Consider the following 27,268-nt stretch of genomic DNA (forward strand, 5'->3'; position numbering starts at 1 on the left):
CTCGCACACACGCACGTTATACAAGTGTGTACGGTGCAAAACACTGCTAAATTCACTTTTCAAATGATGTTGTGTTTTGTTGAATGTTTTTTGTGTAAAGTTTTATAGTTTTATGCACAAGCAAACAAAGACAGACAGAAGAGCTGAGTCACATCTCATTTCCTCTCTCAATACCTCAGATTTTGATTCTAAATGTGAGTCTGAAAGCCTTACTGTACCTTGGTTGGATGAACGATCCCAAAAGAGTTTGTCTCAGGAAGCTGGTGCAGCTGCAGCTCCGTCCTGAAGAGGGAAACATCCAGAACAAGTGTTGAAACACTACATACTGATATACACCTGAACATCAGCAGGAGAGGACTCTTTAAAGTAGAGACACTACATACTGATATACACCTGAACATCAGCATGAGAGGACTCTTTAAAGTAGAGACACTACATACTGATATACACCTGAACATCAGCAGGAGAGGACTCTTTAAAGTAGAGACACTACATACTGATATACACCTGAACATCAGCAGGAGAGGACTCTTTAAAGTAGAGACTCTACATACTGATATACACCTGAACATCAGCAGGAGAGGACTCTTTAAAGTAGAGACACTACATACTGATATACACCTGAACATCAGCAGGAGAGGACTCTTTAAAGTAGAGACACTACATACTGATATACACCTGAACATCAGCAGGAGAGGACTCTTTAAAGTAGAGGACACTACATACTGATATACACCTGAACATCAGCAGGAGAGGACTCTTTAAAGTAGAGACACTACATACTGATATACACCTGAACATCAGCAGGAGAGGACTCTTTAAAGTAGAGACACTACATACTGATATACACCTGAACATCAGCAAGAGAGGACTCTTTAAAGTAGAGACACTACATACTGATATACACCTGCACATCAGCAAGAGAGGACTCTTTAAAGTAGAGACACTACATACTGATATACACCTGAACATCAGCAGGAGAGGACTCTTTAAAGTAGAGACACTACATACTGATATACACCTGAACATCAGCAGGAGAGGACTCTTTAAAGTAGAGACACTACATACTGATATACACCCTGAACATCAGCAGGAGAGGACTCTTTAAAGTAGAGACAACTACATACTGATATACACCTGAACATCAGCAGGAGAGGACTCTTTAAGTAGAGACACTACATACTGATATACACCTGAACATCAGCAAGGAGAGGACTCTTTAAAGTAGAGACACTACATACTGATATACACCTGAACATCAGCAGGAGAGGACTCTTTAAAGTAGAGACACTACATACTGATATACACCTGACATCAGCAGGAGAGGACTCTTTAAAGTAGAGACACTACATACTGATATACACCTGAACATCAGCAGGAGAGGACTCTTAAGTAGAGACACTACATACTGATATACACCTGAACATCAGCAGGAGAGGACTCTTTAAAGTAGAGGACTCTACATACTGATATACACCTGAACATCAGCAGGAGAGGACTCTTTAAAGTAGAGACACTACATACTGATATACACCTGACATCAGCAGGAGAGGACTCATTAAGAAGAGACACTACATACTGATATACACCTGAACATCAGCAGGAGAGGACTCTTTAAAGTAGAGACGCTACATACTGATATACACCTGAACATCAGCAGGAGAGGGACTCTTAAAGTAGAGACACTACATACTGATATACACCTGAACATCAGCAGGAGAGGACTCTTTAAAGTAGAGACACTACATACTGATATACACCTGAACATCAGCAGGAGAGGACTCTTTAAAGTAGAGACACTACATACTGATATACACCTGAACATCAGCAGGAGAGGACTCTTTAAGTAGAGACACTACATACTGATATACACCTGAACATCAGCAGGAGAGGACTCTTTAAAGTAGAGACACTACATACTGATATACACCTGAACATCAGCAGGAGAGGACTCTTTAAAGTAGAGACACTACATACTGATATACACCTGAACATCAGCAGGAGAGGACTCTTTAAAGTAGAGACACTACATACTGATATACACCTGAACATCAGCAGGAGAGACTCTTTAAAGTAGAGACACTACATACTGATATACACCTGAACATCAGCAGGAGAGGACTCTTTAAAGTAGAGACACTACATACTGATATACACCTGCACATCAGCAGGAGAGGACTCTTTAAAGTAGAGACACTACATACTGATATACACCTGAACATCAGCAGGAGAGGACTCTTTAAAGTAGAGACACTACATACTGATATACACCTGAACATCAGCAGGAGAGGACTCTTTAAAGTAGAGACACTACATACTGATATACACCTGAACATCAGCAGGAGAGGACTCTTTAAAGTAGAGACACTACATACTGATATACACTGAACATCAGCAGGAGAGGGACTCTTTAAAGTAGAGACACTACATACTGATATACACCTGAACATCAGCAGGAGAGGACTCTTTAAAGTAGAGACACTACATACTGATATACACCTGAACATCAGCAGGAGAGGACTCTTTAAAGTAGAAGACACTACATACTGATATTACACCTGAACATCAGCAGGAGAGGACTCTTTAAGTAGAGACACTACATACTGATATACACCTGAACATCAGCAGGAGAGGACTCTGTTAAAGCTAGAGACCACTACATACTGATATACACCTGCACATCAGCAGGAGAGGACTCTTTAAAGTAGAGACACTACATACTGATATACACCTGAACATCAGCAGGAGAGGACTCTTTAAGTAGAGGACACTACATACTGATATACACCTGAACATCAGCAGGAGAGGACTCTTTAAAGTAGAGACACTACATACTGATATACACCTGAACATTCAGCAGGAGAGGACTCTTTAAAGTAGAGACACTACATACTGATATACACCTGAACATCAGCAGGAGAGGACTCTTTAAAGTAGAGACACTACATACTGATATACACCTGAACATCAGCAGGAGAGGACTCTTTAAAGTAGAGACACTACAATACTGATATACACCTGAACATCAGCAGGAGAGGACTCTTTAAAGTAGAGACACTACATACGATAACACCTGAACATCAGCAGGAGAGGACTCTTTAAAGTAGAGACACTACATACTGATATACACCTGAACATCAGCAGGAGAGGACTCTTTAAAGTAGAGACATAAAGTAGAGACACTACATACTGATATACACCTGAACATCAGCAGGAGAGAACTCTTTAAAGAAGAGACACTACATACTGATATACACCTGAACATCAGCAGGAGAGGACTCTTTAAAGTAGAGACACTACATACTGATATACAGTACCCCTAAAAAAGAGTCAAACAGGTCCCCTTTAAGTTAAGTTTTTTTGTAATATTTACTTCATCTCTGTGCTGATTCCTGCCAGCAGCTGAGAGAAGACGAGGAAGTTGCTCTCGCCCTCCGTCTTCTGACACACTTTCCATTTGTCCAGCATCATCGTCTGAGGAGAGGAACAGAAGAAAGTTTTGATTTTATTAAAGGTCACCTATTGTGCAAAATCCACTTTTTCATGTCTTCTCTGTGGAAAGAGACTCTGAAAGTTTCAGGAACAAAGATTCTCTCTCTTTTTCTCCTGATCCATTTCTATAAAAACCTGTCTGAAAATGAGCTGATCAGATTTTGGCCACTTGATGATGTCATCACGATGTGTTGTCTTGTGTAACCATTAGCCAATCAGCAACCAAGGTAACCCCCCCCCCCCTTATCACCTGAATCTCCTCCTAGAGCACCATTGAGTTCTTTGTAACCAAATCTCTCTCAGAGGGGCGTGGGGAGGGGCTCCTTATTTTCATCTAAAGTAACAGACAGAGAATCAGCACTTTGGAAACAGGGCTGAAACAGAGGGGATTATGGGTAATGCTGCAATGATCTCTTTGGTGTTTCAGCCAATCAGAGACAGGCTCTGGATATATCTATATATATATCTGAGACCTGTGATATATTGATGAAAGACAGTATAATAGGGGACCTTTAAGTGTGTCTCTCTGTGTTATATCCACCTGTAGGTGTCCGGCCGCTGCCTGTCCTGCGTGGTTGAAGTCGAGAGAGAAAACGGAGGCGAATCGAGTGGAGGCGTCGCTGTGAGGAGAAGAAACACATCCGAACGACCGGAGGACCGTGAACATGGCCTGCACTCGCTCCACTGGGGGAAAGGGTTAAAAAAATAAGGTTAGCACTAAGTGTGAGTAAGTCAGTAAAGTAAGTAAGTAAGTAAATAAATAAAAACATTTTTAAAAAGCGTATCCACTCACGTGTGACTTTGCCCCCGGTGGTCCCGGCCTGCCTCAGCAGAGCGAGGGTGAAGCTCTGACTGGTCGAGGTCTTCCCCGTCCCGCTGCGACCCAACACACACACACTGTGGTCTCTGCGCGTCCCCACCATCGACACGTACACACTCTTCACCAGAGAGGAGAGCGCAGGGGGGGCGTCCCACACACACTCCCCCCGACGAGACTTCGGGGTCTGAGAGAAGAGAGGATTTCATGATCAGGATTTATTTATTATTCAGGGATGAATTGGGTTTTGTAAGAAAATTAAAGAATAAATATAAAATGTAAATTCGACGAGGTTTTGCCCTGAGTGTGTGTGTGTGTGTGTGTGTGTGTGTGTGTGTGTGTGTGTGTGTGTGTGTGTGTGTGTGTGTGTGTGTGTGTGTGTGTGTGTGTGTGTGTGTGTGTGTGTGTGTGTGTGTGTGTGTGTGTGTGTGTGTGTGTGTGTGTGTGTGTGTGTGTGTGTGTGTGTGTGTGTGTGTGTGTGTGTGTGTACCTTGCTGTGTATGGGGGGCCACAGGTTGATGATGTTAGGTCCGGAGTGTGTGAGCGGCTGGTTGTTTCTGGCTCTGCAGCTCAGAGTGTGAAGAACTGAGGACTCGTTCACACTCTGCAGATCACTGAGGTCCTCACACAGATCCATCTCTGAAGGGTTCACCTGGAGAGATGGCAAAGTACACACATCCTTTACTCAAGTAGAAGTACAGATACTCGTGTTTAAAAATACTCTGGTGAAAGTAGAAGTACAGATACTCGTGTTTAAAAATACTCTGGTGAAAGTAGAAGTACAGATACTTGTGTTTAAAAGTACTCTGGTGAAAGTAGAAGTACTGACTAAACTTCTTTACTCAAGTCAAAGTAAAGAGGGCTTTGAAATGTACTTCAGTAAAAAGTACCCATAACTAGCAGCTGTTTTAAAGAGTACCTGACCTCCCTTTATATTAATAGAACAATAATGTCATTGTTAGCTAATGAATGTTTCCATGCTGAACAACGGCAACATGACAACGTTTCCATTGGTCCCTCTTCTTTAGAGAAGACCAGGAAATGATGGATACACGGATCGTGTTCAAATCAATAGGCACGCAATGACTCTAAATAATAATGATCACGCCACCAAACACACATTCAAACTAAAGGAACCAGCCTGTTTGGAAAATGTGAGAAGTAGAAAGTACAGGTATTTGTGTTCAACATGTAAGAAGTAGAAAGTACAGGTATTTGTGTTCAACATGTAAGAAGTAGAAAGTACAGGTATTTGGGTTCAACATGTAAGAAGTAGAAAGTTCAGGTATTTGTGTTCAACATGTAAGAAGTAGAAAGTACAGGTATTTATGTTCAACATGTAAGAAGTCAAAGTAAAAAGTCGTCAGAAAAATAAGTAGTGGAGTAAAGTACTGATACCAGAAAAATGTACTTAAGTACAGTAACAAAGTATTTGTACTCCACTACTTCCCACCTCTGAAAGATATAAACATGTTAACATTTAGATCCAGACTCACCTTCTGGATTTGGTCCTCCGTGACGTCGTGCAGAGATCCGTCCGTCTGCAGTTTGACTCTCGCTCGGCCTTCTGGGAGTTCAGGAGTCCCTTCATCAGGCTTCAGCTGCGTGGCTGGAACCAATCAGAGAACAATAATAACAATAACAATAATAATTAATCTGCATCGAAGATAACAGCTAACGGCAAATGTAGTGACCGGTCACCTGTAGAAATGTCTTGTCAATATCAATTGATTATATTTTGAGTGTATTTAATAACATTTTTATATATATATTATTATTAATATATTATATAATTAATTCCACTACAGTTGAGAGTTATTTTACACATTTTAAACGTAAGATTTTTGCATTCAAAATCAAAGGCAATTACTGTAATGGATTGACAAAAAACATATATATATTTTATATAATTTTACACATTTTTCATGTTATTTTCAAAACATTTTCAGCTTCTCAAGTTTGCTGAATTTTCTTCACATTATTTCAAATATTTTTCATATAGAGGTCTAATTTGATAAACATTTCATTTGTTGATTTTGATCTTAAATGTCATTTTGAAATTATAATTTAGTTATTTGTATTGTGTGTGTGTGTGTGTGTGTGTGTGTGTGTGTGTGTGTGTGTGTGTGTGTGTGTGTGTGTGTGTGTGTGTGTGGATCATTTACAGTAAGGGCTTTAATGGATGAATGAGCAGATGGAAGTGGAGCAGCATATTGAGTTTAATATGCTGCATGATATGAAGGTAATAAAGATTACTGCAGACTGAGAGGATTAACAGAGGACTAACACACACACACACACACACACACACACACACACACACACACACACCACACACACACACACACACACGCACACACACACACACACACGCACACACACACACACACACACACACATACACACATTACAGTACATCAAATATGTGTGTGTGTTTTGATGACTCACCCAGTGTGTACCCGTCTTTGTGGACGTACCACACGGTTCCTGCTTCATACCAAACATCTCTCACCTGAAGAAAAGACAAAAGATGAAACAGGATATTAATATTTTGTATTATCTGTGAGATATGAATCTAGCATGAAAAAAGCTGCCATTATAACTTTGATTCTGGAGATTTCCACCCAATAATATTCACATTTTGTCAGTGTCTATTTGCAAACCATAGAGGAATCAATACATTAAACCTATTTGCATTAAGAAAATACAATGACAGAAGTATCACTAGATAAACAAATGTGCTTAAAATATTAATTGGATGCAAAAATTAAAAGTGACTAGTAATGCAAGCTCTGAAATATTGTTATTGCACTCAAAAATACAATGCAATAGGTACATATGGCGCATTTCCACTGCAGGGCCTCGCACGGCTTAGTACGGTATAGTTAGGCCTTGTTAGGCCAGGCTCACTTTATGCTGTGTCTCCATTACAGTTTAGTAGCTGCGGCAGTAACTATAGTAACGCAGTGTAGGCGGAGCCGTGACGTCATCTTATATGAGAAACACAAAACCAACACAGCCGTTAGCTGTTAGCACTCAGAGCTCACAGCTCCTCATATATGTTCAGAAACTCGACAAAAGTTAAACAAGTACAAACCACAGACTGCCTGTGTCATGGTGAATACAGTCGCTGCTTTATTTATGTCTGTATAGGCCGTTGTTGTGAGTGTGGACGGTCGGAGCATATACTGCGTTAGCTTAGCCAATCTCCATCTAGAAAACACACATTTTAAAAGGTTTTTCGCCTGCCGTCTGTCTGCAGACTTGACAAAGCATTAATTCATGGTTGTTACTAACCGGTATCAGTATGTTGTTACTTCGGCATCATTTAGAAACGTGTATTACAATTAAATCACGGTCAAATATGTTCATCTTGTTGTAGTTGTAGCCCCCTTGCTAGCGATTCTCTCTCTAGTTTAGCATACTCAGCCCGGCTGTTGGCCCGGAAAGAACCACGATTTTGGAGAGCCAGAAAAAAGGTGAAAAAGTACCCGGAACTACGCCTAGTGGAAACGCAACCAAAAACGGGCCGGGTTTGGCACGGCACGCTTTAACCATGCTACGCGCTGCAGTGGAAATGCGCCATTATTAAATTAGACACAGTGCTTATCCTTAATCATGTTTCTGAGAAAGTTAGAGAAGAAGATGGAAATGTTCGATGCAATTTAAAATGTATGTTATAGAAATAGATAATATGACAATAATTACATTTAAAGCCACTAAATGCAAGTATAGTTACACTTTGTCTAAATATGTTTTAGGATTTAATAACGTTTAAACGTCTCAAATTATTCCCGGTGCATCTCAGACTCCCCTAAAGGTTGAGGAATATTTAAATATATTCTTTTTGTCTGGGTAAATGCAGATAAGAAGATCAATGTCACTTGCTTATTTTACATTTTTCGAACCAAATAAGGACAATGTGTGCCACCATAACAATAACAATGACACTTTAAAGCCACTCAATGCAACAGGAAGTAGTTTCTTTGCGTCTTAATACTGATTTTCCTGCAGACTCACCTCCTTCCTGTTCTGCTCGGTAACAGATGAGTCATCCGGCCTCCCTTCTGGCTCCTGACGCTGCTCTTTCTCCCCCTTTTTCTCCTCTTTCTCCCCCTTTTTCTCCTCCTTTTTCACCTCCTCCACCCTCTTCTTCTTCATCTCCGGTATCTTCTTCTTCTCTGGCTTCATCTCCACTTGCTGTTTCGTCGTCTCTGCTGCTGCTGCTTCCTGTCTGACTTCCTGCTTGCTGTGTCCAGGGTCAGGAGATAATAACTGCCTCTGGGTCTGAGTCTGGTTCTGAGTCTGGTTCTGAGTCTGGTTCTGAGTCAGGTTCTGAGTCTGGTTCTGAGTCTGGTTCTGAGTCTGGTTCTCGTTCTGTTTGCTGTTCAGAAGCATCATCTCGGCCTCCAGGATGGGGGGGGTCTCGTCGGGGAGGAGGAACTGCTGCACCAGGTTATCACTCAGCTTGTTCGGCTGCAGAGAGACGAAGAAAATATGTTTTGTTCAAAGAAATCTGGACGAAAAACAAAAAACAGCTAAAAATAAGTTCAGAAACGTTCTGGAAGAGAACTATCTGCTCCAAAGCTTCTCTAACTCTGATATCATATTATTACTTTGGACGTTTTTCACATCAGTTTTTTAATGATATTTTTTCAGACCTTTTCCACTTTTTGTAGGCTATTTTATCAGACACTTTTAGGGTATTTCTTCCAGACCCTTTCCACATTTCTTTGGGTATTTTTCAGACTTTCTTAATAATATTTTTCCAGAAATGTTTCACATTTGTTTTTGGCCTTTTTTTTATGAAATTCTTCAACTTTTTTAAATACATTTTTTCAGACTTTTTTCTTGATATTCTTTCAGACTTTTTTCACATTTCTCGATCGTCTGAATCTAAGTTTAAATGAAAGTGCGTCTCCCTCACCGGCCGCTCCTCTTTGCTCTCGGGCTCTTTGAGCTTCGTCTCCTTCTCAGTTTCTCGGACCAGCTGTTTGAGGAACCCCCCCGGCACGGCGCTCAGGGGGGGGGGCGGTTCAGCCGCCGCCACCGGGGTCTTCTCCTCCTTTATCTGTGGAGCAAACACACACACCGTCACTGTGGCTGTGCACACACACACACACCGTCACTGTGGCTGTGCACACACACACACACACACACACACACACACACACACACACACACACACACACACACACACACACACACACACACACACACAGCAGAACATGAACCAAACAACAGAGAACATGCAGGGTTTTAGTTTGCACACATTCACATAAGTATCATAGTTAATATTCATCTTCTCTCTTTTTTACATATTAAAAAATATATATATATATATAAGCGTCTTTGAGCATTAGGGAAAGTGCTATACAAATCCCTTGTGTTATTATTATTATAGAATACGATGCATTACTGCGGGTTCAACTAGTCAACAGTAAATAAAGGAGGTGAGATGAGCAAAGCCTCAAACAGCAGAACATGCTAACAGGAACATGCTAACAGGAACATGCTAACAGGAAAAAAGGGAAAATCTCCTAAAATATGGGAATTAAGTCTGAAAACCTTTTGAAGAAATGTATGAAAGAATAAGTCCCAAACATATGTGAAAAATAAATGAAATATGTATAAAAATGTCTGAAAAAGTACCCTAAAATATGCCTTGCCTTGCCTTGAAACATTTCATTAAAAAAGCCAAAAACAAACGTGAACATTTCTGGCAAGATTATGTGAAAAACTTCCAAAGTAATACGTGAACAAAGTAATACTTTGATATAATAGTTAGATTGAAGTCAATCTAAATTAAATACACAGTTTGATCCCAGATTAAGTGTACGGTAAAACACTTGAACATGTTGTCGTCTGTGATTGTAATTAAATGTTCCTTGTCCTGAATATTAACACACACACACACACACACACACACACACACACACACACACACACACACACACACACGCACACGCACGTGCAGTGAGGATGATATATTAGATGTTAGTGAAACGCAGCATCTCTGCACCTCCCTTCTGCTCCCACAGTTTTAACCGTGAAGACAGCGCCATCTTTAATCAGGGTGGGGGGTCAGTGTGGGGGGGTCACAACAGGAAGTGATGTCAGAGTGGAGGTGTGTGTGTGCAGGAAACACAAACAACCTGACAGAGAGAGAGAGAGAGAGAGAGAGAGGAAGATCAAACTGAAGATGAGGAAACATGTCAAATCTGAGTTAAACGGAAAAACATGTCAACGCTACACATCAAGATATTACACACAAACACTAAGGGGCGGGACATCTGTAAGCAGTTGACCAATCACAACAGAGCGTTTTGAACATTAAAGGAGAGGACTCTTTAAAGTAGAGACACTACATACTGATATACACCTGAACATCAGCGGGAGAGGACTCTTTAAAGTAGAGACACTACACACTGATATACACCTGAACATCAGCAGGAGAGGACTCTTTAAAGTAGAGACACTACATACTGATATACACCTGAACATCAGCAGGAGAGGACTCTTTAAAGTAGAGACACTACATACTGATATACACCTGAACATCAACAGGAGAGGACTCTTTAAAGTAGAGACACTACATACTGATATACACCTGAACATCAGCAGGAGAGGACTCTTTAAAGTAGAGACACTACAGACTGATATACACCTGAACATCAGCAGGAGAGGACTCTTTAAAATAGAGACACTACATACTGATATACACCTGAACATCAGCAGGAGAGGACTCTTTAAAGTAGAGACACTACATACTGATATACACCTGAACATCATCAGGAGAGGACTCTTTAAAGTAGAGACACTACATACTGATACACCTGATAATGAGCAGGAGAGGACTCTTTAAAGTAGAGACACTACATACTGATATACACCTGAACATCAGCAGGAGAGGACTCTTTAAAGTAGAGACACTACGTACTGATATACACCTGAACATCAACAGGAGAGGACTCTTTAAAGTAGAGACACTACATACTGATATACACCTGAACATCAGCAGGAGAGGACTCTTTAAAGTAGAGACACTACGTACTGATATACACCTGAACATCAGCAGGAGAGGACTCTTTAAAGTAGAGACACTACATACTGATATACACCTGAACATCAGCAGGAGAGGACTCTTTAAAGTAGAGACACTACGTACTGATATACACCTGAACATCAACAGGAGAGGACTCTTTAAAGTAGAGACACTACATACTGATATACACCTGAACATCAGCAGGAGAGGACTCTTTAAAGTAGAGACACTACACACTGATATACACCTGAACATCAGCAGGAGAGGACTCTTAAAGTAGAGACACTACACACTGATATACACCTGAACATCAGCAGGAGAGGACTCTTTAAAGTAGAGACACTACATACTGATATACACCTGAACATCAGCAGGAGAGGACTCTTTAAAGTACAGACACTACATACTGATATACACCTGAACATCAGCAGGAGAGGACTCTTTAAAGTAGAGACTCTACATACTGATATACACCTGAACATCAGCAGGAGAGGACTCTTTAAAGTAGAGACACTACACACTGATATACACCTGAACATCAGCAGGAGAGGACTCTTTAAAGTAGAGACACTACATACTGATATACACCTGAACATCAGCAGGAGAGGACTCTTTAAAGTAGAGACACTACATACTGATATACACCTGAACATCAGCAGGAGAGACTCTTTAAGTAGAGACACTACATACTGATATACACCTGAACATCAGCAGCAGAGGACTCTTTAAAGTAGAGACACTACATACTGATATACACCTGAACATCAGCAGCAGAGGACTCTTTAAAGTAGAGACACTAACATACCTGATATACACCTGAACATCAGAAGAGAGGACTCTTTAAAGTAGAGACACTACATACTGATATACACCTTAACATCAGCAGGAGAGGACTCTTTAAAGTAGAGACACTACATACTGATATACACCTGAACATCAGCAGGAGAGGACTCTTTAAAGTAGAGACACTACATACTGATATACACCTGAACATCAGCAGGAGAGGACTCTTTAAAGTAGAGACACTACATACTGATATATACACCTGAACATCAGCAGGAGAGGACTCTTTAAAGTAGAGACACTACATACTGATATACACCTGAACATCAGCAGGAGAGGACTCTTTAAAGTAGAGACACTACATACTGATATACACCTGAACATCAGCAAGAGAGAACTCTTTAAAGTAGAGACACTACATACTGATATACATCTGAACATCAGCAGGAGAGGACTCTTTAAAGTAGAGACTCTACATACTGATATACACCTGAACATCAGCAGGAGAGGACTCTTTAAAGTAGAGACACTACATACTGATATACACCTGAACATCAGCAGGAGAGGACTCTTTAAAGTAGAGACACTACATACTGATATACACCTGAACATCAGCAGGAGAGGACTCTTTAAAGTAGAGACACTACATACTGATATACACCTGAACAGCAGCAGGAGAGGACTCTTTAAAGTAGAGACACTACATACTGATATATACACCTGAACATCAGCAGGAGAGGACTCTTTAAAGTAGAGACACTACATACTGATATATACACCTGAACATCAGCAGGAGAGGACTCTTTAAAGTAGAGACACTACATACTGATATACACCTGAACATCAGCAGGAGAGGACTACTTTAAAGTAGAGACACTACATACTGATATATACACCTGAACATCAGCAGGAGAGGACTCTTTAAAGTAGAGACACTACATACTGATATACACCTGAACATCAGAAGGAGAGGACTCTTTAAAGTAGAGACACTACATACTGATATACACCTGAACATCAGAAGGAGAGGACTCTTTAAAGTAGAGACTTCCCTCCACTCGCTCCTCGAGTTGCCTTTCAGGAATATAAACATCCTTCAAGATGGCGTAACTAAGATCAGTTTCAGAGTCTAAAGCAGGAGGAGAAACAACATGGAGAAATAGGAATATTAGTAAGACACTAGTCATATATCATTTTGTTATATATATTGTTGTGTTCGTTTGTGAACTCTCTTCTATATTTGGGGGCTGAGCTGTGGAGATTTAAACTGTTTCAATTTCAATATTTGTCTCATTTCAGTGGCATGTCTCTCTGTAATACACTGCATTTAAATCTGGGTCACAGTCCGTCTCACATATAACGCCCTGTAAACAACTCCACAACCAGGACACAAAAACACACAAAAAACACTTTAAATACATATTTGTTAACGTTTAAGTGACATCCAGTTATCTTCAGTACTTGATTTACACTGTGGGTTAACCACATGATCGAGCAGTTTTATATTTATGACCCAAGAGGAGGAATTAATGTTCCATTTGAAAGATAATCAACGATAAAAACCAATCGTCCTGAGCCGGGTTTATGTTCTTTACTTAAGCATCATGTCATGCTACTTAATACTTCTACTCCACTACAGTTCAGAGGTACATGGTGTACTTCTACTCCACTACATGCATTTATACCTTTAGTTACTTCACAGATGTGGATGAATGATGTGAAATATATTCAAGTGTTAAATCAGACTTTAGTTCCACCTGGAGTAAATCCACAAGCTACCCTGCAGTATACAAAGTCATTCAAACTAGCTGCACCTTTACCAGCTTTGAGAACACTTTCATGATCAATCATTATAAAACATATCATATATATTATTCTGAAATGGACCAATCTGCACAATGACTACTTTTACTGTCGCTACTTTCACTATATTTTGATGATAATACTTTTCTACTTTCACTTGAGGAACATTTTGAATGCAGGACTTTTACTGTAACAGAGTATTCCTACACTCTGGTACTTCTACTTTTACTCAAGTACATGATCTGAGTACTTCTACTTTTACTCAAGTACAAGATCTGAATACTTCTACTTTTACTCAATTACAAGATCTGAGTACTTCTACTTTTACTGAAGTACAAGATCTGAGTACTTCTACTTTTACTCAATTACAAGATCTGAGTACTTCTACTTTTACTCAAGTACAAGATCTGAGTACTTCTACTTTTACTCAAGCACACGATCTGAGTACTTCTACTTTTACTAAAGTACAAGATCAGAGTACTTCTACTTTTACTAAAGTACAAGATCAGAGTACTTCTACTTTTACTAAAGTACAAGATCAGAGTACTTCTACTTTTACTAAAGTACAAGATCTGAGTACTTCTACTTTTACTCAAGCACAAGATCTCTGAGTACTTCTACTTTTACTCAAGTTCAAGATCTGTGTACTTCTACTTTTACTCAAGTACAAGGTCTGAGTACTTCTACTTTTACTCAAGAACCAGATCTGAGTACTTCTACCTTTACTCAAGTACAACATCTGAGTACTTCTACTAAAGCACAAGAGTACTTTTCTTATTTGTTCTGATTCTGTCTGTAGCCAAAGTCAAATTGAAATCCCCCCCCCCGGCTCCTTTAGGCCTCCGTCAGGCCTTCACTCAGTTTAACCCCCTAAAATAACCCATAAACACAAATAAACCTCTAAGGGACCAACACAAGACAGAAAACAAACTCTTACCTTTAAAAAAGCTGAAAAAAATATCCAAAACACGGAAAAGTGAGAAATCCCACCGACACACAAACACCCCCACTGACTCACTCAGGACAGAGTGAATGCAGCACAGAGACAGAAATAGAGGGTTTTTTTGGGGGGGGGGTCTGCAGCCAATCAGTGATAAGAAACACTGACAGACGACGCCTCTATAAATATCTTTAGACAGAGAGAGAGAGAGGGGGGGGGGGGGTCAAACGAGCCTGTTGATACCAGACGACCAGAAGAGAGAAATGATGTGAAGTGAGAGGAAAAAAATGAATACATATGTAAGTGGTTTGGAGAAAAGAGAGGTAAATAAAGGGTTAATATATTCTGGGAAATGTGTAGAAACACCTGGAATCTAAGGGGGAAATTAAGTGGGTTTTAAAGAACTGAGAACATTAAGAAGTTTCCACTGAAATTGCTTTAAAAAAATGTGTTTTTATTATTAAAGTTGGGCTTTCTGCTTTATAGTGTCAGATGTGTTTGTGTCAATAAAGGTTATTTAAACCACCTCCATCACACAGTATGAATATCCTGCGTGTGGTTTAGAAAAGAGAGGGAAATAAAGGGTTAATATATGCTGGGAAATGTACAGAAATACCTGGAATCTAAGGGGGAAATTAAGTGGGTTTTAAAGCAATGAGAAAATGTAGAAGTCAATGTGATTGCTCGTTAAGTTTCCACTAAAATTGCTTTAAAAAAATGTGTATTTATTACAGTTTTTTGTGTTTTTTAGTTGATTAGTAACGTCAGATTTGTTTGTGTCAATAAAGGTAATTTAAAACCACTTTCGTCATGAAAAAAAACAACAGGTTTTACTCTAACTGAGACTTTTAGCTGAGGCTTGTTTTCCTGGAGTGTGTGTGTGTGTGTGTGTGTGTGTGTGTGTGTGTGTGTGTGTGTGTGTGTGTGTGTGTGTGTGTGTGTGTGTGTGTATAATGGACGCAGGCTGTTCCGCACATGTGCAGATCTGCAGTCAGCTGTTCAGTGTGATTGACAGCTGCAGCTGAGGGAGGGGAGGGGGAGAGGCTGATTTCTGAGAGGGGGAGAGAGGGGGGGTCACACTAGAAATATATGTTGATATATGAAAATATAAACACGTATTATTTTGAGAGTAAGTGATGTATGGCGGCCATTTTGTGCCAGAAAAATCTGATCGCTCATATTAATAATAATAATAAATCTGAGGCTTGGGACGAAAGAGAGTTCATTACAATGACTCAGTGTTTTAAAATATCTAATTGGTATCTCGAAATAACATCTGAGAATAATGACTTATATTTAAAATAATGACTAAGTCTGTCAAACTAATGGTTTACTATCTAAAAATAGTGACTTACAGTAGTATCTCCAAATACAGACATCAGTGTCTCTTAATGAATTATTTACTCAAAGTAATGACTAAATATCTAAAAATACTTACTGACATCTTAAAGGAATGACTGATAGCTTTAATAGTGACTCAATATCTCCAATAAGAACTAAGTGTCTCTTAAAATGTCTAAGTATCTAAAAATACAGACTTCAAAATGACTCATTTCTAAAATAATGTATCTCTACATTAATAATAACATTTTAAAATGACTAAATATCTGAAAGCAATGAATTCATTTCTTCTTAGTGTCTCTTTGAATCTGTAAACATTTCTTAAAGGGGACCTATCATGCAAAATGCACTTTTTGATGTCTTCTCTACATCAACATGTGTCCCCGGTGTGTCAGGGAACTCACGCAGCGTCAGAAAATAAAACCCTCTCTCTTTTCCTCCGTACCCAAATCTCTAAAAACGGGGGAACAACGGAGCTGATCCAGATTTGCGTCCGATATGACGTAATATCTGAAATGTGGACCCACGGCCCTATCAGAAACGTTGCTATCAGAAACAATGCCCGACTGTATTGGACGTAATATGGTCTGTGTTTACATTAGCATGGCTAACACTCAGAGCTAACCTGTACTGGAGAGCATGTGTGTGAAGAAGCAGGAAATAAAAAGGAACTCACCTTGTGGTATAACCGGCAAGAGAGAAAGCCTTTGAGCTCCATACTGTTTCAGAGAGAATCCTTGATAATCCATGATATGGCGTTTCATCACGGCAGCATTTAGTTTAGACAGTAGCTGCCGGGTCCCGCATGAGCTCAGACCCCTCCTTTTTTATTTTGTAAAGCTTTATCCCCCAAATCAGCACTTTTGAAACAGGAAGTGAAATAGAGGGATATGAGGCATGGCTAGAATGGGTGATCTGTTTGGTGTTTTGAGCAAAACACTTCATAGACATGTTTTTTATATATTTGTATATATCTGAGACCTATGCTATTGCCTAAAAATAGCATGATAGGTGACCTTTAATGTCTAATATGTTTTAAGTATGTCATGTGATGTTTAATTGTAGATTTAGCGTTAATTAAATAAAGTAAAGTACTGTAACTTCACATTTAATCCCACTCACTTTTTGATGGTTTCTCTTCTGGTGATACCTGCTCAGTTTAAGAGGACACAAACACCTGGAATATCGGAGGAAAACAACCACATTTAATTTAATTTCTCACTGGTATTAAACACTTTGGAAGTTTAATTGTGGGTACCACTTTACAATAAGTCTACCCTTAGAAAGGATTCATAACATTCATTAAGAACCATTTATAAACCAGTTCTAACATAGTTTTCATACATCAACACAGGCTCACTATTTGGCAAGATGACTAAGCCTTATATTGGCTACTTAGCGAGCATCAACTCAGTGAGCAACAGATACCAAGGATGCTGGCTGATGAAGGAGACGAAGTAAGCCAAGTAGCCAATATGAGACTTAGTCATCTTGCCAAATAGTGAGCCCATATGTATCTGTACTGCTAAGCCTTATATTGGCTACCTAGCTTACTTCGTCTCCTTCATCAGCTAGCATCCTTGGTATCTGTTGCTCGCTGAGTTGATTCTCCCCCCCATCCATCCTCTTTATGACCATTTATTTACGAGTTACTAACATTTATAGTTGCCAAAAGGGAGCCTTATATTGGCTACTTAGCGAGAATCAACTCAGTGAACAACAGATACCAAGGATGCTAGCTGATGAAGGAGATTAATGGCGCATTTCCACTACACGGTCGGCCTCGGCCACACTCGGTACGGCTCGGTACGGCTTGGCCGCGTTGGGCCTTAACAGGGCCGACTCACTTCATGCTGCGCTTCCATTACAGTTTAGGAACTGGGGTAGTTACTATAGTAACGCAGTGTAGGCGGAGCCGTGACGTCATCTTCAATGAGAAATCCAGAAACACAACACAGCCGTTAGCTGTTAGCACTCAGAGCTCACAGCTCCTCATATCTGTTCAGAAACTCGACAAAAGTTAAACAAGTACACACCACAGACTGCCTGTGTCATGGTGAATACAGTCGCTGCTTTATTTATGTCTGTATAGGCCGTTGTGAGTGTGGACGGTCGGGGCATATACTGCGTTAGCTTAGCCAATCTCCATCTAGAAAAACACGAATTTTAAAAGGTGTTTCGCCTGCCGTCTGTCTGCAGACTTGACAAAGCATTAATTCATGGTTTTTACTAACCGCTATCAGTAGTTACTTCGGCATCATTTTGAAACGTGTATTACAATTAAATCACGGTCAAATATGTCCATCTTGTTGTAGTTCTAGCCCTCTTGCCAGCGCTCCTCTCTCTAGTTTAGCATACTCAGCCCGACTCAGCCCTGCTTGTTGGCCCCGATAGAACCACAATTTTCTAGGGCCAGAAAAGAGGGGAAAAAGTGGCCCCGCGCCGTGCCGCGCCGGAACGAGGCCTAGTGGAAGCACAACCAAAAAAGGGGACGGCACGACACGGCACGCTTAAAGCGAGCTACGCGCTGCAATGGAAATGCGCCATAAGTAAGCTAGGTAGCCAAGATTTAGCAGTACAGATAAATGTGGGCTCACTATTTGGCAAGATGACTAAGCCTTATATTGGCTACTTTGGACCCATTTTGATCAAATTTGGAGATAATTAAACCCTTAACACTCAATTGTGCTTGATGAAATTCAACTTTTATGCACCTTTTGTGACAGATTTGTATCAATATATGCATTTTAACTGATTTTAATGTAAGAAACCTTGCTTTTTGGTGATTTAAATCATAAAATAGTAAGTAATTCCTGCTAAAAATCCTGCATTTAAAATGTTTTTTTAGCAGCAAAGTATACATATGTACAGAATAAAGTACATTATATTATTTAATGCTGCAGCTAATCAAGGTAGAGGTCATTTAAATGAATTTAAGAAGCCATAATCATAATTGATTCACTAAATAATCTTGTTTTAATCTGCAAATTAACGCACGTTTTTTGATCAATAAAGCAATATTTGCCTCTGAATTGGAGTAAAGTTAAAGTATAAGGTAGCATACTATACACTTTCCTAATACTATATTTAGTGGCTCTACTGTGATATAAATCCATGCTTTAACATTCAAAAGTATACCTTAAAGTTGTACTTGAGTAAATGTGTATTTCCCACCACTGAATGAAAAATAAACTCACATTTTACGGACGATAAAATATAAAAACCTTCAGAAAATGTAAAAAAAACAATATTTTAAAAAGAAACAAACATGCAAGACATAATATATAATTTAAAATTGACATTAGTAAAAAAATATTACATTTAATTCCACAAAATCACAGTTTGACAGGAAGCAACACGGAAAAAGGATTTTTATTCATGAACTGATTTTACAAGCAGTCCAACACGCGGCGTCCTACCTGCCTCCAAACAAACAGAAAGATCAAATCATCTGAACAAAAATAAATTCAATCGTAATCATTGAATAATATTATCAATTACATATCAGTACTATCATACCCTTTTAATGGCAATAATAATAAACCCATAAGCCAGTAGTATTTGTGTTTGTGGGCGGAGCTTGTGAACCAGAGGAACTTTTTTTTTTTTTTAATAACGCGGCGGAGACTCGCGCAATAAATATGAAAGAGAAAGAGTCCTGTATTAAACAAAAATAATCATCTGGAACTCGCAGGTACAATATCTAAAGTCTTTATGTGCAAGATTTGAGCCGAAGTCTTCACCACAAACAGTTAAACTCACATGGACCCCCCCCCCCCGATGTTTCTACATTAAATCTTTTAAATAAACCTAGAGCATTTTGTCATTTCATATACACATATATTTATATATACTTTGAGTTTTTTTTCCTATATGCCCTCCTTTTTTTTGTCTTTTTCATTGTTGAGCGTGTGTGTGTGTGTGTGAGTGTGTGTGTGTGAGAGTCTGAGTATGAGTGTGTGTGTGTGTAAGTGTGTGTGAGCAGAGGATCCGAAATAATAGACTGAGAATGAAGCACACACACATTTCTTCTCCGTTTGGTCACAGTTTTGCACCCTGTGTGTGTGTGTGTGTGAGAGTCTGAGCATGAGTGTGTGTGTGTGTGTGTGTGTGTGAGAGTCTGAGTATGAGTGTATGAGTGTGTGTGTGTGAGAGTCTGAGTATGAGTGTGTGTGTGTGTGTGTGAGTGTGTGTGTGTGAGAGTCTGAGTATGAGTGTATGAGTGTGTAAGTGTGTGTGAGCAGAGGATCCGAAATAATAGACTGAGAATGAAGCACACACACTCACACATTTCTTCTCTGTTTGGTCACAGTTTTGCACCCTGTGTGTGTGTGTGTGTGAGTCTGAGCATGACTGTGTGTGGGTCTGCGAGTGTGTGTGTGTGTGTAAGTGTGTAAGTGTGTGTGAGCAAAGGATCCAAACTAATAGACATAATGAAGCGCACACACACTCACAACACACACACTTACAAACGTACACACAGCGTGAGAGGAGACTTTTTAGAGCGGACACACACTTACACACACATTTCTTCTCTGTTTGGTCACAGTTTTACACCCTGTGTGTGTGTGTGTGGGTCTGTCTTTGTGTGTGTGAGTGTGTGGGTCTGTCTTTGTGTGTGTGAGTGTGTGTGTGAGTGTGTGGGTCTGTCTTTGTGTGTGTGAGTGTGTGTGTGAGTGTGTGGGTCTGTCTTTGTGTGTGTGAGTGTGTGTGTCTTTGTGTGTGTGTGTCTGTGTGAGCAGAGAATCTGAAATAATAGAGATAATGAAGCACACACACACAGCATGAGAAGAGACTTCTTGGAGCAGAAACACACTTACACACACATTTACAAACACACTTACACACATTTATTCTCCGTTTAGTCACAGTTTTGCACCCTGTGTGTGTGTCTGTGTGAGTGTGTGTGTGAGTCTAAGAGTGTGTCTGTGTGTGAGCAGAGGATCCGAAATAATAGACTGAGAATGAAGCACACACACTCACAAAGTACACACAGCGTGAGGAGACTTTTTAGAGCGGACACACACTTACACACACATTTCTTCCCTGTTTGGTCACAGTTTTGCACCCTGTGTGTGTGTGTGTGTGTGTGTGTGTGTGTGTGTGTGTGTGTGTGTGTGTGTGTGTGTGTGTGTGTGTGTGTGTGTGTGTGTGTGTGTGTGTGTGTGTGTGTGTGTGTGTGTGTGTGTGAGAGAGAGAGTCCAGAGAAAGGAGGCCCCACTCGTTCTGCAGACAGTTATTTGGCACATTGAACAACTAGTAAGTAACACATCGGGCTAAAAAAAAAAAAGGTGCAACCACATAACATTTCATTGAAAACAATAAAAACCATTTTGGTTTACAAAAATAAAAAGACACCTGGAGAGGCGGCCGCGTTTCTCTATAAGACGATAAGTTCTCCCCCCCTCCCCCCCCCCCCCCCCCACCCGACTGCGTGAAGGCTAAAATAAATCACAACGCACTCGAATCAAAACCCTTTTCCTAAAGTCACGATCACAGCTCTGGAACTGCATGACGACACAAACTGCACTGCATGGAGATCAAATGAAAAACCTGAAATTAAAGTTTCCTCCTCTTCCTCGTCTTCCTCCCCCTCCTCCTCTACGATGGTGCGGCGTCTTTCCGTTAAACTATGACGAGAAATCGTAAAAAAGCCCCGATTTGAAACGCTCCTCTGAACTGCGTCACATTTAGGAACAGAAATAATTCAATCCTTTTAAAAAAACGTCGAGGAAAACTCCACCCTGAAACTCTTTGATGGAAGATAACGGGTTTGTTTTGATGTGTTTCCTAACTCGATATATTTGTATTTGCTTCGTGCACTGGTTTCAGCGTCTAAAATGTGAGGGTTTGATGCTTTTATTGTGAAAAGCGGCCGTAAACTGAATAATTGTTGTGTTATTTTTGACAATTGTTGGAAATAAATGTCAGGCTGTGAGGAGTTATAACGTTTGTCACTATATTACACAAAACAAATGTGGGAAATCTTATCAGTTATTATGATTGTTGTTAGTTGCAGCCTCTCAGTTGATGCTTTTATTGTGAAAAACGGTTGTAAACTGAATAATTTGGTGTTTTTTGGAGATTTGGAGGAATAAAACTTCGGCTGTGAGGAATTATAACGTGTATTTTTCCGTATATTAAATAAAACATTGTGTGAAATGTAATTATAATAGTCTTTAGTTGCAGATTCAGCGTCTAAAATGTGAGGGTTTGAAGCTTTTATTGTGAAAAGCGGCCGTAAACTGAATAATTGTTGTGTTATTTTTGACAATTGTTGGAAATAAATGTCAGGCTTTGTGGAGTTATAATGTTTGTCACTATATTACACAAAACAAATGTGGGAAATGTATCAGTTATTATGATTATTGTTAGTTGCAGCCTCTCAGTTGATGCTTTTATTATGAAAAACTTTTGTAAACTGAATTTTGGTGGAATAAAACTCCGGCTGTGAGGAATTATAACGTGCATTTTTCCGTATATTAAAGAAAACATTGTGTGAAATGTAATTATAATAGTCTTTAGTTGCAGATTCAGCGTCTAAAATGTGAAGATTTGATGCTTTTATTGTGAAAAATGCTTTTAAACTGAAAGATTGTGTTTTTTTTTTTTACATTTGTCTGAATTATAACGAGCATTTTTCATCATATCATCGAGAAAACGCGTGTGTAAGTAAACATTAGTCGCAGCCTGACTCGATGAAGGAGTTTCCTGTTTCTTAAATGGAATGGAGGTGAGGCATTCTGGGAAATGTAGGCCTTAAAGAACTACATGCAGATGAGGCAGTGTGCGGTAATGAGTGCAAAAAAAAAAAAAAAAAACCTTCATTATAAAAAAATCTCCTGAACGCCTCGGAGAGTCTGCGGAGTATAAAATGCCTTTCTGTTCATTCATTTTAGGGTGGATTTTTCCTTTAATTAGCTTCTCCTCTTCCTCGTTAAACCTGGAGGATGATTGACAGGACACTTTTCCAAATTAATTTCCATCATCCATTAATCTTTAAAAGTCATTTGTCATTCAGAAAACGCTGCAAACACGACCAGGTGCAACTTTCTTATAGACAAGAACTCTTAAAGGGCCAGTACACCTTAAAATCAACCATTCAAATGTCTCTTTTCAACTCTAGTGCTATCAATTCATTTGGATTTTTGATGCAGATTGTGGAAGATATACTAGATCGCTTGCTTGTGTTGAGATGCATGCTTCTCTGTGCGTAGTGATACGGTGGAAAGAAAGTAGTTCCTGCGTAAAACGACTATCTTCAGAAATTCAATTATAGCTTCCAGAAAAATACATTTAGTTGTTTTTGGCGTGCAATTCCATTAATTAGTGAGAAAGCATTTATCAACTCATTAAAACCCTGTAGTTTTACTAGAAGCTCTAAGAGGAGAATGTATTAAAGGTGTACTGTCCCTTTAAGAGCGACTGTATAATGGGGTTTTGCAGATGAATAGATGATGAGAATAATCTGACATAGAAGAGTAAACACTGAAACACACACAGTTATGTACACTGTTCTGCTGCTGCGAGTGTCAACAGTTTTTTCCTTCCCAGTTTCCCATAGCAACCCATCTGTCAGCCAATGGGATCGCAGTCTCTATGGGAACTGGCTGTACAAAAAAAACAAAAAAACAGCCAACTTTTTTTTAAAAAGTACTTCCTGTTTCCTGGGATGAAGCTCCGCCTCTCTGCAGGGAGGAGTTAAGGGGGGGGGGGGGGGGATCCTCCATCATCAGGTGACTCAAGTAAATGTTGATGTTGGCACTTTATGCACTTCAGTAACGGAGCGAGGGAGGAGGAGAAGCTTTCTGCCTCCCGAAAAGAGAGGAGGGAGGAGAGAGAGGGAGGGGGGGGGGGGGTGTTCCCTCTCAGCTGATCCCAAAAAAAGAGAGGATGCCTCCCCCCTTTCAGGTACATCAGGGGGGGAGGCATGGAGGAAAAGGGGGAGATGGAGAGAGACACATTCATGCAGAAGGTCCTTCACATGCTGAGGCCTCTGAATGCTGCTTCCTCCTCTCAAACTGGCGAGGTCCCACGAAGAAGAAAAAATGATGATTGGTCGATCGACGTGTGTGTGTGTGTGTGTGTGTAAGTAATTGTGTGTGTGTGTGTGTAAGTAAGTGTGTGTGTGTGTGAGGCAGGTGGTCCGTACACACTGCGAGGCGTGTTCAGATGTATGATGATGAGTAAAGAGGGGGAGGTGTAGGATGCAGTGTGTGTGTGTGTGTTAAGGTGTATTTCTGTAGATGTGTGCGTGTTTTAATGTGTGTGTGTGTGTGTATGTGTGTGTTCACAGGCCGTTGCTGTTGCGGTGTGTGAGGGGGGGTTTGGAGAGCTCCACCACTCCGGCCCGACCCTTCCCGATGACTTTTGGAGCGCGACGGAGGAGTTTCTGAGCTTCTGTGAACGCCTCCGTCAGCTCCTTCTTCCACTGCACGAACTCTGGGTCGCTCTACACACACACACACACACCCACACACACACACACAGAATCACACACACACACACACACACACACAGAAACACAGAATCACACACACACACACACACAGAAACACACACAGAATCACACGCACACATAATCACACACACACAGAATCACACACACACAGAAACACAGAATCACACACGCACACACACACAGAAACACACGATTTATTTAATTGGACACTTGAATCCAATTAGCACACGTTACTTAGTGTTAATTAGCTGAACATAGGTAAAGTGGTTTGGCAATTTTGGTGATTAAAAAAATTGTAAAAATAATAATATTATAATAAAATAAAATAATTACATTAAAAATATTTAAAAAAATTGCAATAATGATAAATAATAATATGAAATGATATGATGATATGAACCCTGATGCGTACCTCACACTGCAGCACGAACTGCTTCCCGCCCTTGATGCGCAGCAGGATGCACTTCTTGTCTTTAATCTGCGTCTCCTCCACCGTCACGATCTGCTCCATCGTCAGAAGGTTTTGCTGGAACACAAGCGACCAATCAGAAAGGAGCATAATATCATGACTCAGCACTACTACTACTATGGGACACGCAACACGAAAAGCCTCTGATCACTGGTTCTCCTAAACGCACAGGAAGGGGACTGGGAAGAATATGTTACATCATTTATATAAGTAATAGCGTGGAGCAGTGACGAGTCCTAAAACCAGGAAGTGAGTCAGCATTTCACCACTTCCTGTTCCCTGGTCTCAGAGCCAATGGGATCTCTCCATAGGGTTTAGGAAGATATCTGTAAATAAGGTCTGTGGTTGAGACACAGTGAAGAGACGGGTCACGTTTTGTTCTAAGACCTTATTTCCAGCTATTTTCACATTTTATGCCGAAACTTAATTTGAATGCAATTTATTTCATTGTTTTCTATGGATTTGTACTTATTTTATACAAACATGTGTTTATTATTCATCATGTAAGCCCACTTTTCTGTCTTGCCTTATTATCTGCAGTGTCTCTTTGCTGTAACGCTGTACATACAGGGTTTCTGATCTAGGGTGTAACGACTACTGAGTGAAGCGGGGGGGCTACAGCTCTACAGCGTGGATAGGGGGGGGGGGGGGGGGGGGGGGGGGGTTAAAACTGACCCTACATGTGAACACTCACCCCTTTTCTCCACTTTTTAAACTGTTTTAACCACTTCTCCTTCAGTGTGCGACAGACAGACAGACAGACAGACAGACAGACAGACAGACAGGTCATACACTGACACACACACACGGACGTGACACCATGGACGTGGAAGAGATGAAGTGTGGGTTGGTGTTTCCCAAAAAAAACGTTTATTGAATGTGTGTGTGTGTGTGTGTGTGAGTGAGCGTGTGAGCGTGTGTGTGAGTGAGCGTGAGTGTGTGTGTGTGTGTGAGTGAGTGTGTGTGTGTGTGTGAGCGTGTGAGTGTGTGTGTGAGTGAGTGTGTGTGTGTGTGTGTGTGTGTGTCTGAGTGAGTGTGAGCGTGTGTGTGTGTGTGTGTGTCTGAGTGAGTGTGAGCGTGTGTGTGTGTGAGTGTGTGGTGTGTGTGTATGTGTGTGTGTGTGTGTGTCTGAGTGAGCGTGTGAGCGTGTGTGTGAGTGAGCGTGTGTGTGTGTGTGTGAGTGTGAGCGTGTGTGTGTGTGTCTGAGCGTGTGAGTGTGTGTGTGAGTGAGTGTGTGTGTGAGTGAGCGTGAGTGTGTGTGTGTGTGTGTGTGTGTGTGTGTGTGTCTGAGTGAGTGTGAGCGTGTGTGTCTGAGTGAGCGTGTGAGTGCGTGTGTGAGTGAGTGAGCGTGAGTGTGTGTGAGCGTGAGTGTGTGTGTGAGTGAGCGTGAGTGTGTGTGTGTGTGTCTGAGTGAGTGTGAGCGTGTGTGTGTGTGTGTCTGAGTGAGCGTGTGAGTGTGTGTGTGAGTGAGTGTGTGAGTGAGCGTGAGTGTGTCTGTGAGTGAGCGTGAGTGTGTGTGTGTGTGTGTGTGAGTGAGTGTGTGTGTGAGTGAGTGTGTGTGTGAGTGAGCGTGAGTGTGTGTGTGAGTGAGCGTGTGTGTGTGTGTGTGTGTGTGTGAGTGAGTGTGTGTGTCTGAGTGAGTGAGTGAGTGAGTGAGTGAGTGTCTCACCCGTGACTCCCCCTCCCCCCTCCACTCCACCCTGTTGGGGAACAGGTAGAAGTATCTGCGCTGCCACTGAGTGAGGAAGGGGTTCCCCAGCTTCAGCATGTAGCCGTGCATGATGCAGTCCTTCCCAAAGGCGTAGTCTGCACACACACGAGACCAATAACACATATATATATATTAATAATAAATAAATAAATAAATTGAACGTTATTTTTAAAATAGGAAAAAATGAACATTTCTGTGAATATTACGGCTTTGTCTTGATTTTAAAAAGCAACAACTGGAACAAAATACATGCAGTTCAGCAACATGTCTCATATCATATATGATCTGTGCATGATGGACATGTTTGATCTCCTCACCCTCCTCGTGTCCCAGCTGCTTGTTCTTGGCTCTCTTTCGAGCCTCGTTCTTGTCGGTGTCCGAGTTCACCGCCTCGTAAACCGTCTCC

General features: G+C 40.6%; 2 protein-coding genes across 2 annotated transcripts in view; both read right to left on the reverse strand.

Moving 5' to 3' along the window:
* Positions 1–14,942, reverse strand: part of LOC117474951 (unconventional myosin-XVIIIb-like) — a gene marked incomplete at its 3' end in the record, with an annotated part of 24,799 nt that extends 9,857 nt beyond the window's left edge. Inside the window, 11 exon segments of the mRNA XM_034120986.1 lie at positions 219–282; positions 3,374–3,474; positions 4,034–4,176; positions 4,286–4,496; positions 4,800–4,961; positions 5,806–5,918; positions 6,758–6,821; positions 8,330–8,785; positions 9,237–9,380; positions 10,336–10,464; positions 14,878–14,942. Of these exon segments, the coding sequence (XP_033976877.1) occupies positions 219–282; positions 3,374–3,474; positions 4,034–4,176; positions 4,286–4,496; positions 4,800–4,961; positions 5,806–5,918; positions 6,758–6,821; positions 8,330–8,785; positions 9,237–9,380; positions 10,336–10,374 (1,497 nt within the window).
* A 6,686-nt stretch (positions 14,943–21,628) lies between these two features.
* On the reverse strand, positions 21,629–27,268 carry LOC117474950 (beta-adrenergic receptor kinase 2-like; the record flags this gene model as incomplete). The annotated part of the gene is given in 4 exon segments (XM_034120984.1): positions 21,629–24,673; positions 25,095–25,208; positions 26,821–26,957; positions 27,180–27,268. Coding segments are annotated over 4 exon segments (502 nt in total), but the record flags the coding sequence as incomplete, so codon positions are not given.

This window comes from Trematomus bernacchii, unplaced genomic scaffold, assembly GCF_902827165.1.
Source record: "Trematomus bernacchii unplaced genomic scaffold, fTreBer1.1, whole genome shotgun sequence".
NCBI classification, from domain to species: domain Eukaryota; kingdom Metazoa; phylum Chordata; class Actinopteri; order Perciformes; family Nototheniidae; genus Trematomus; species Trematomus bernacchii.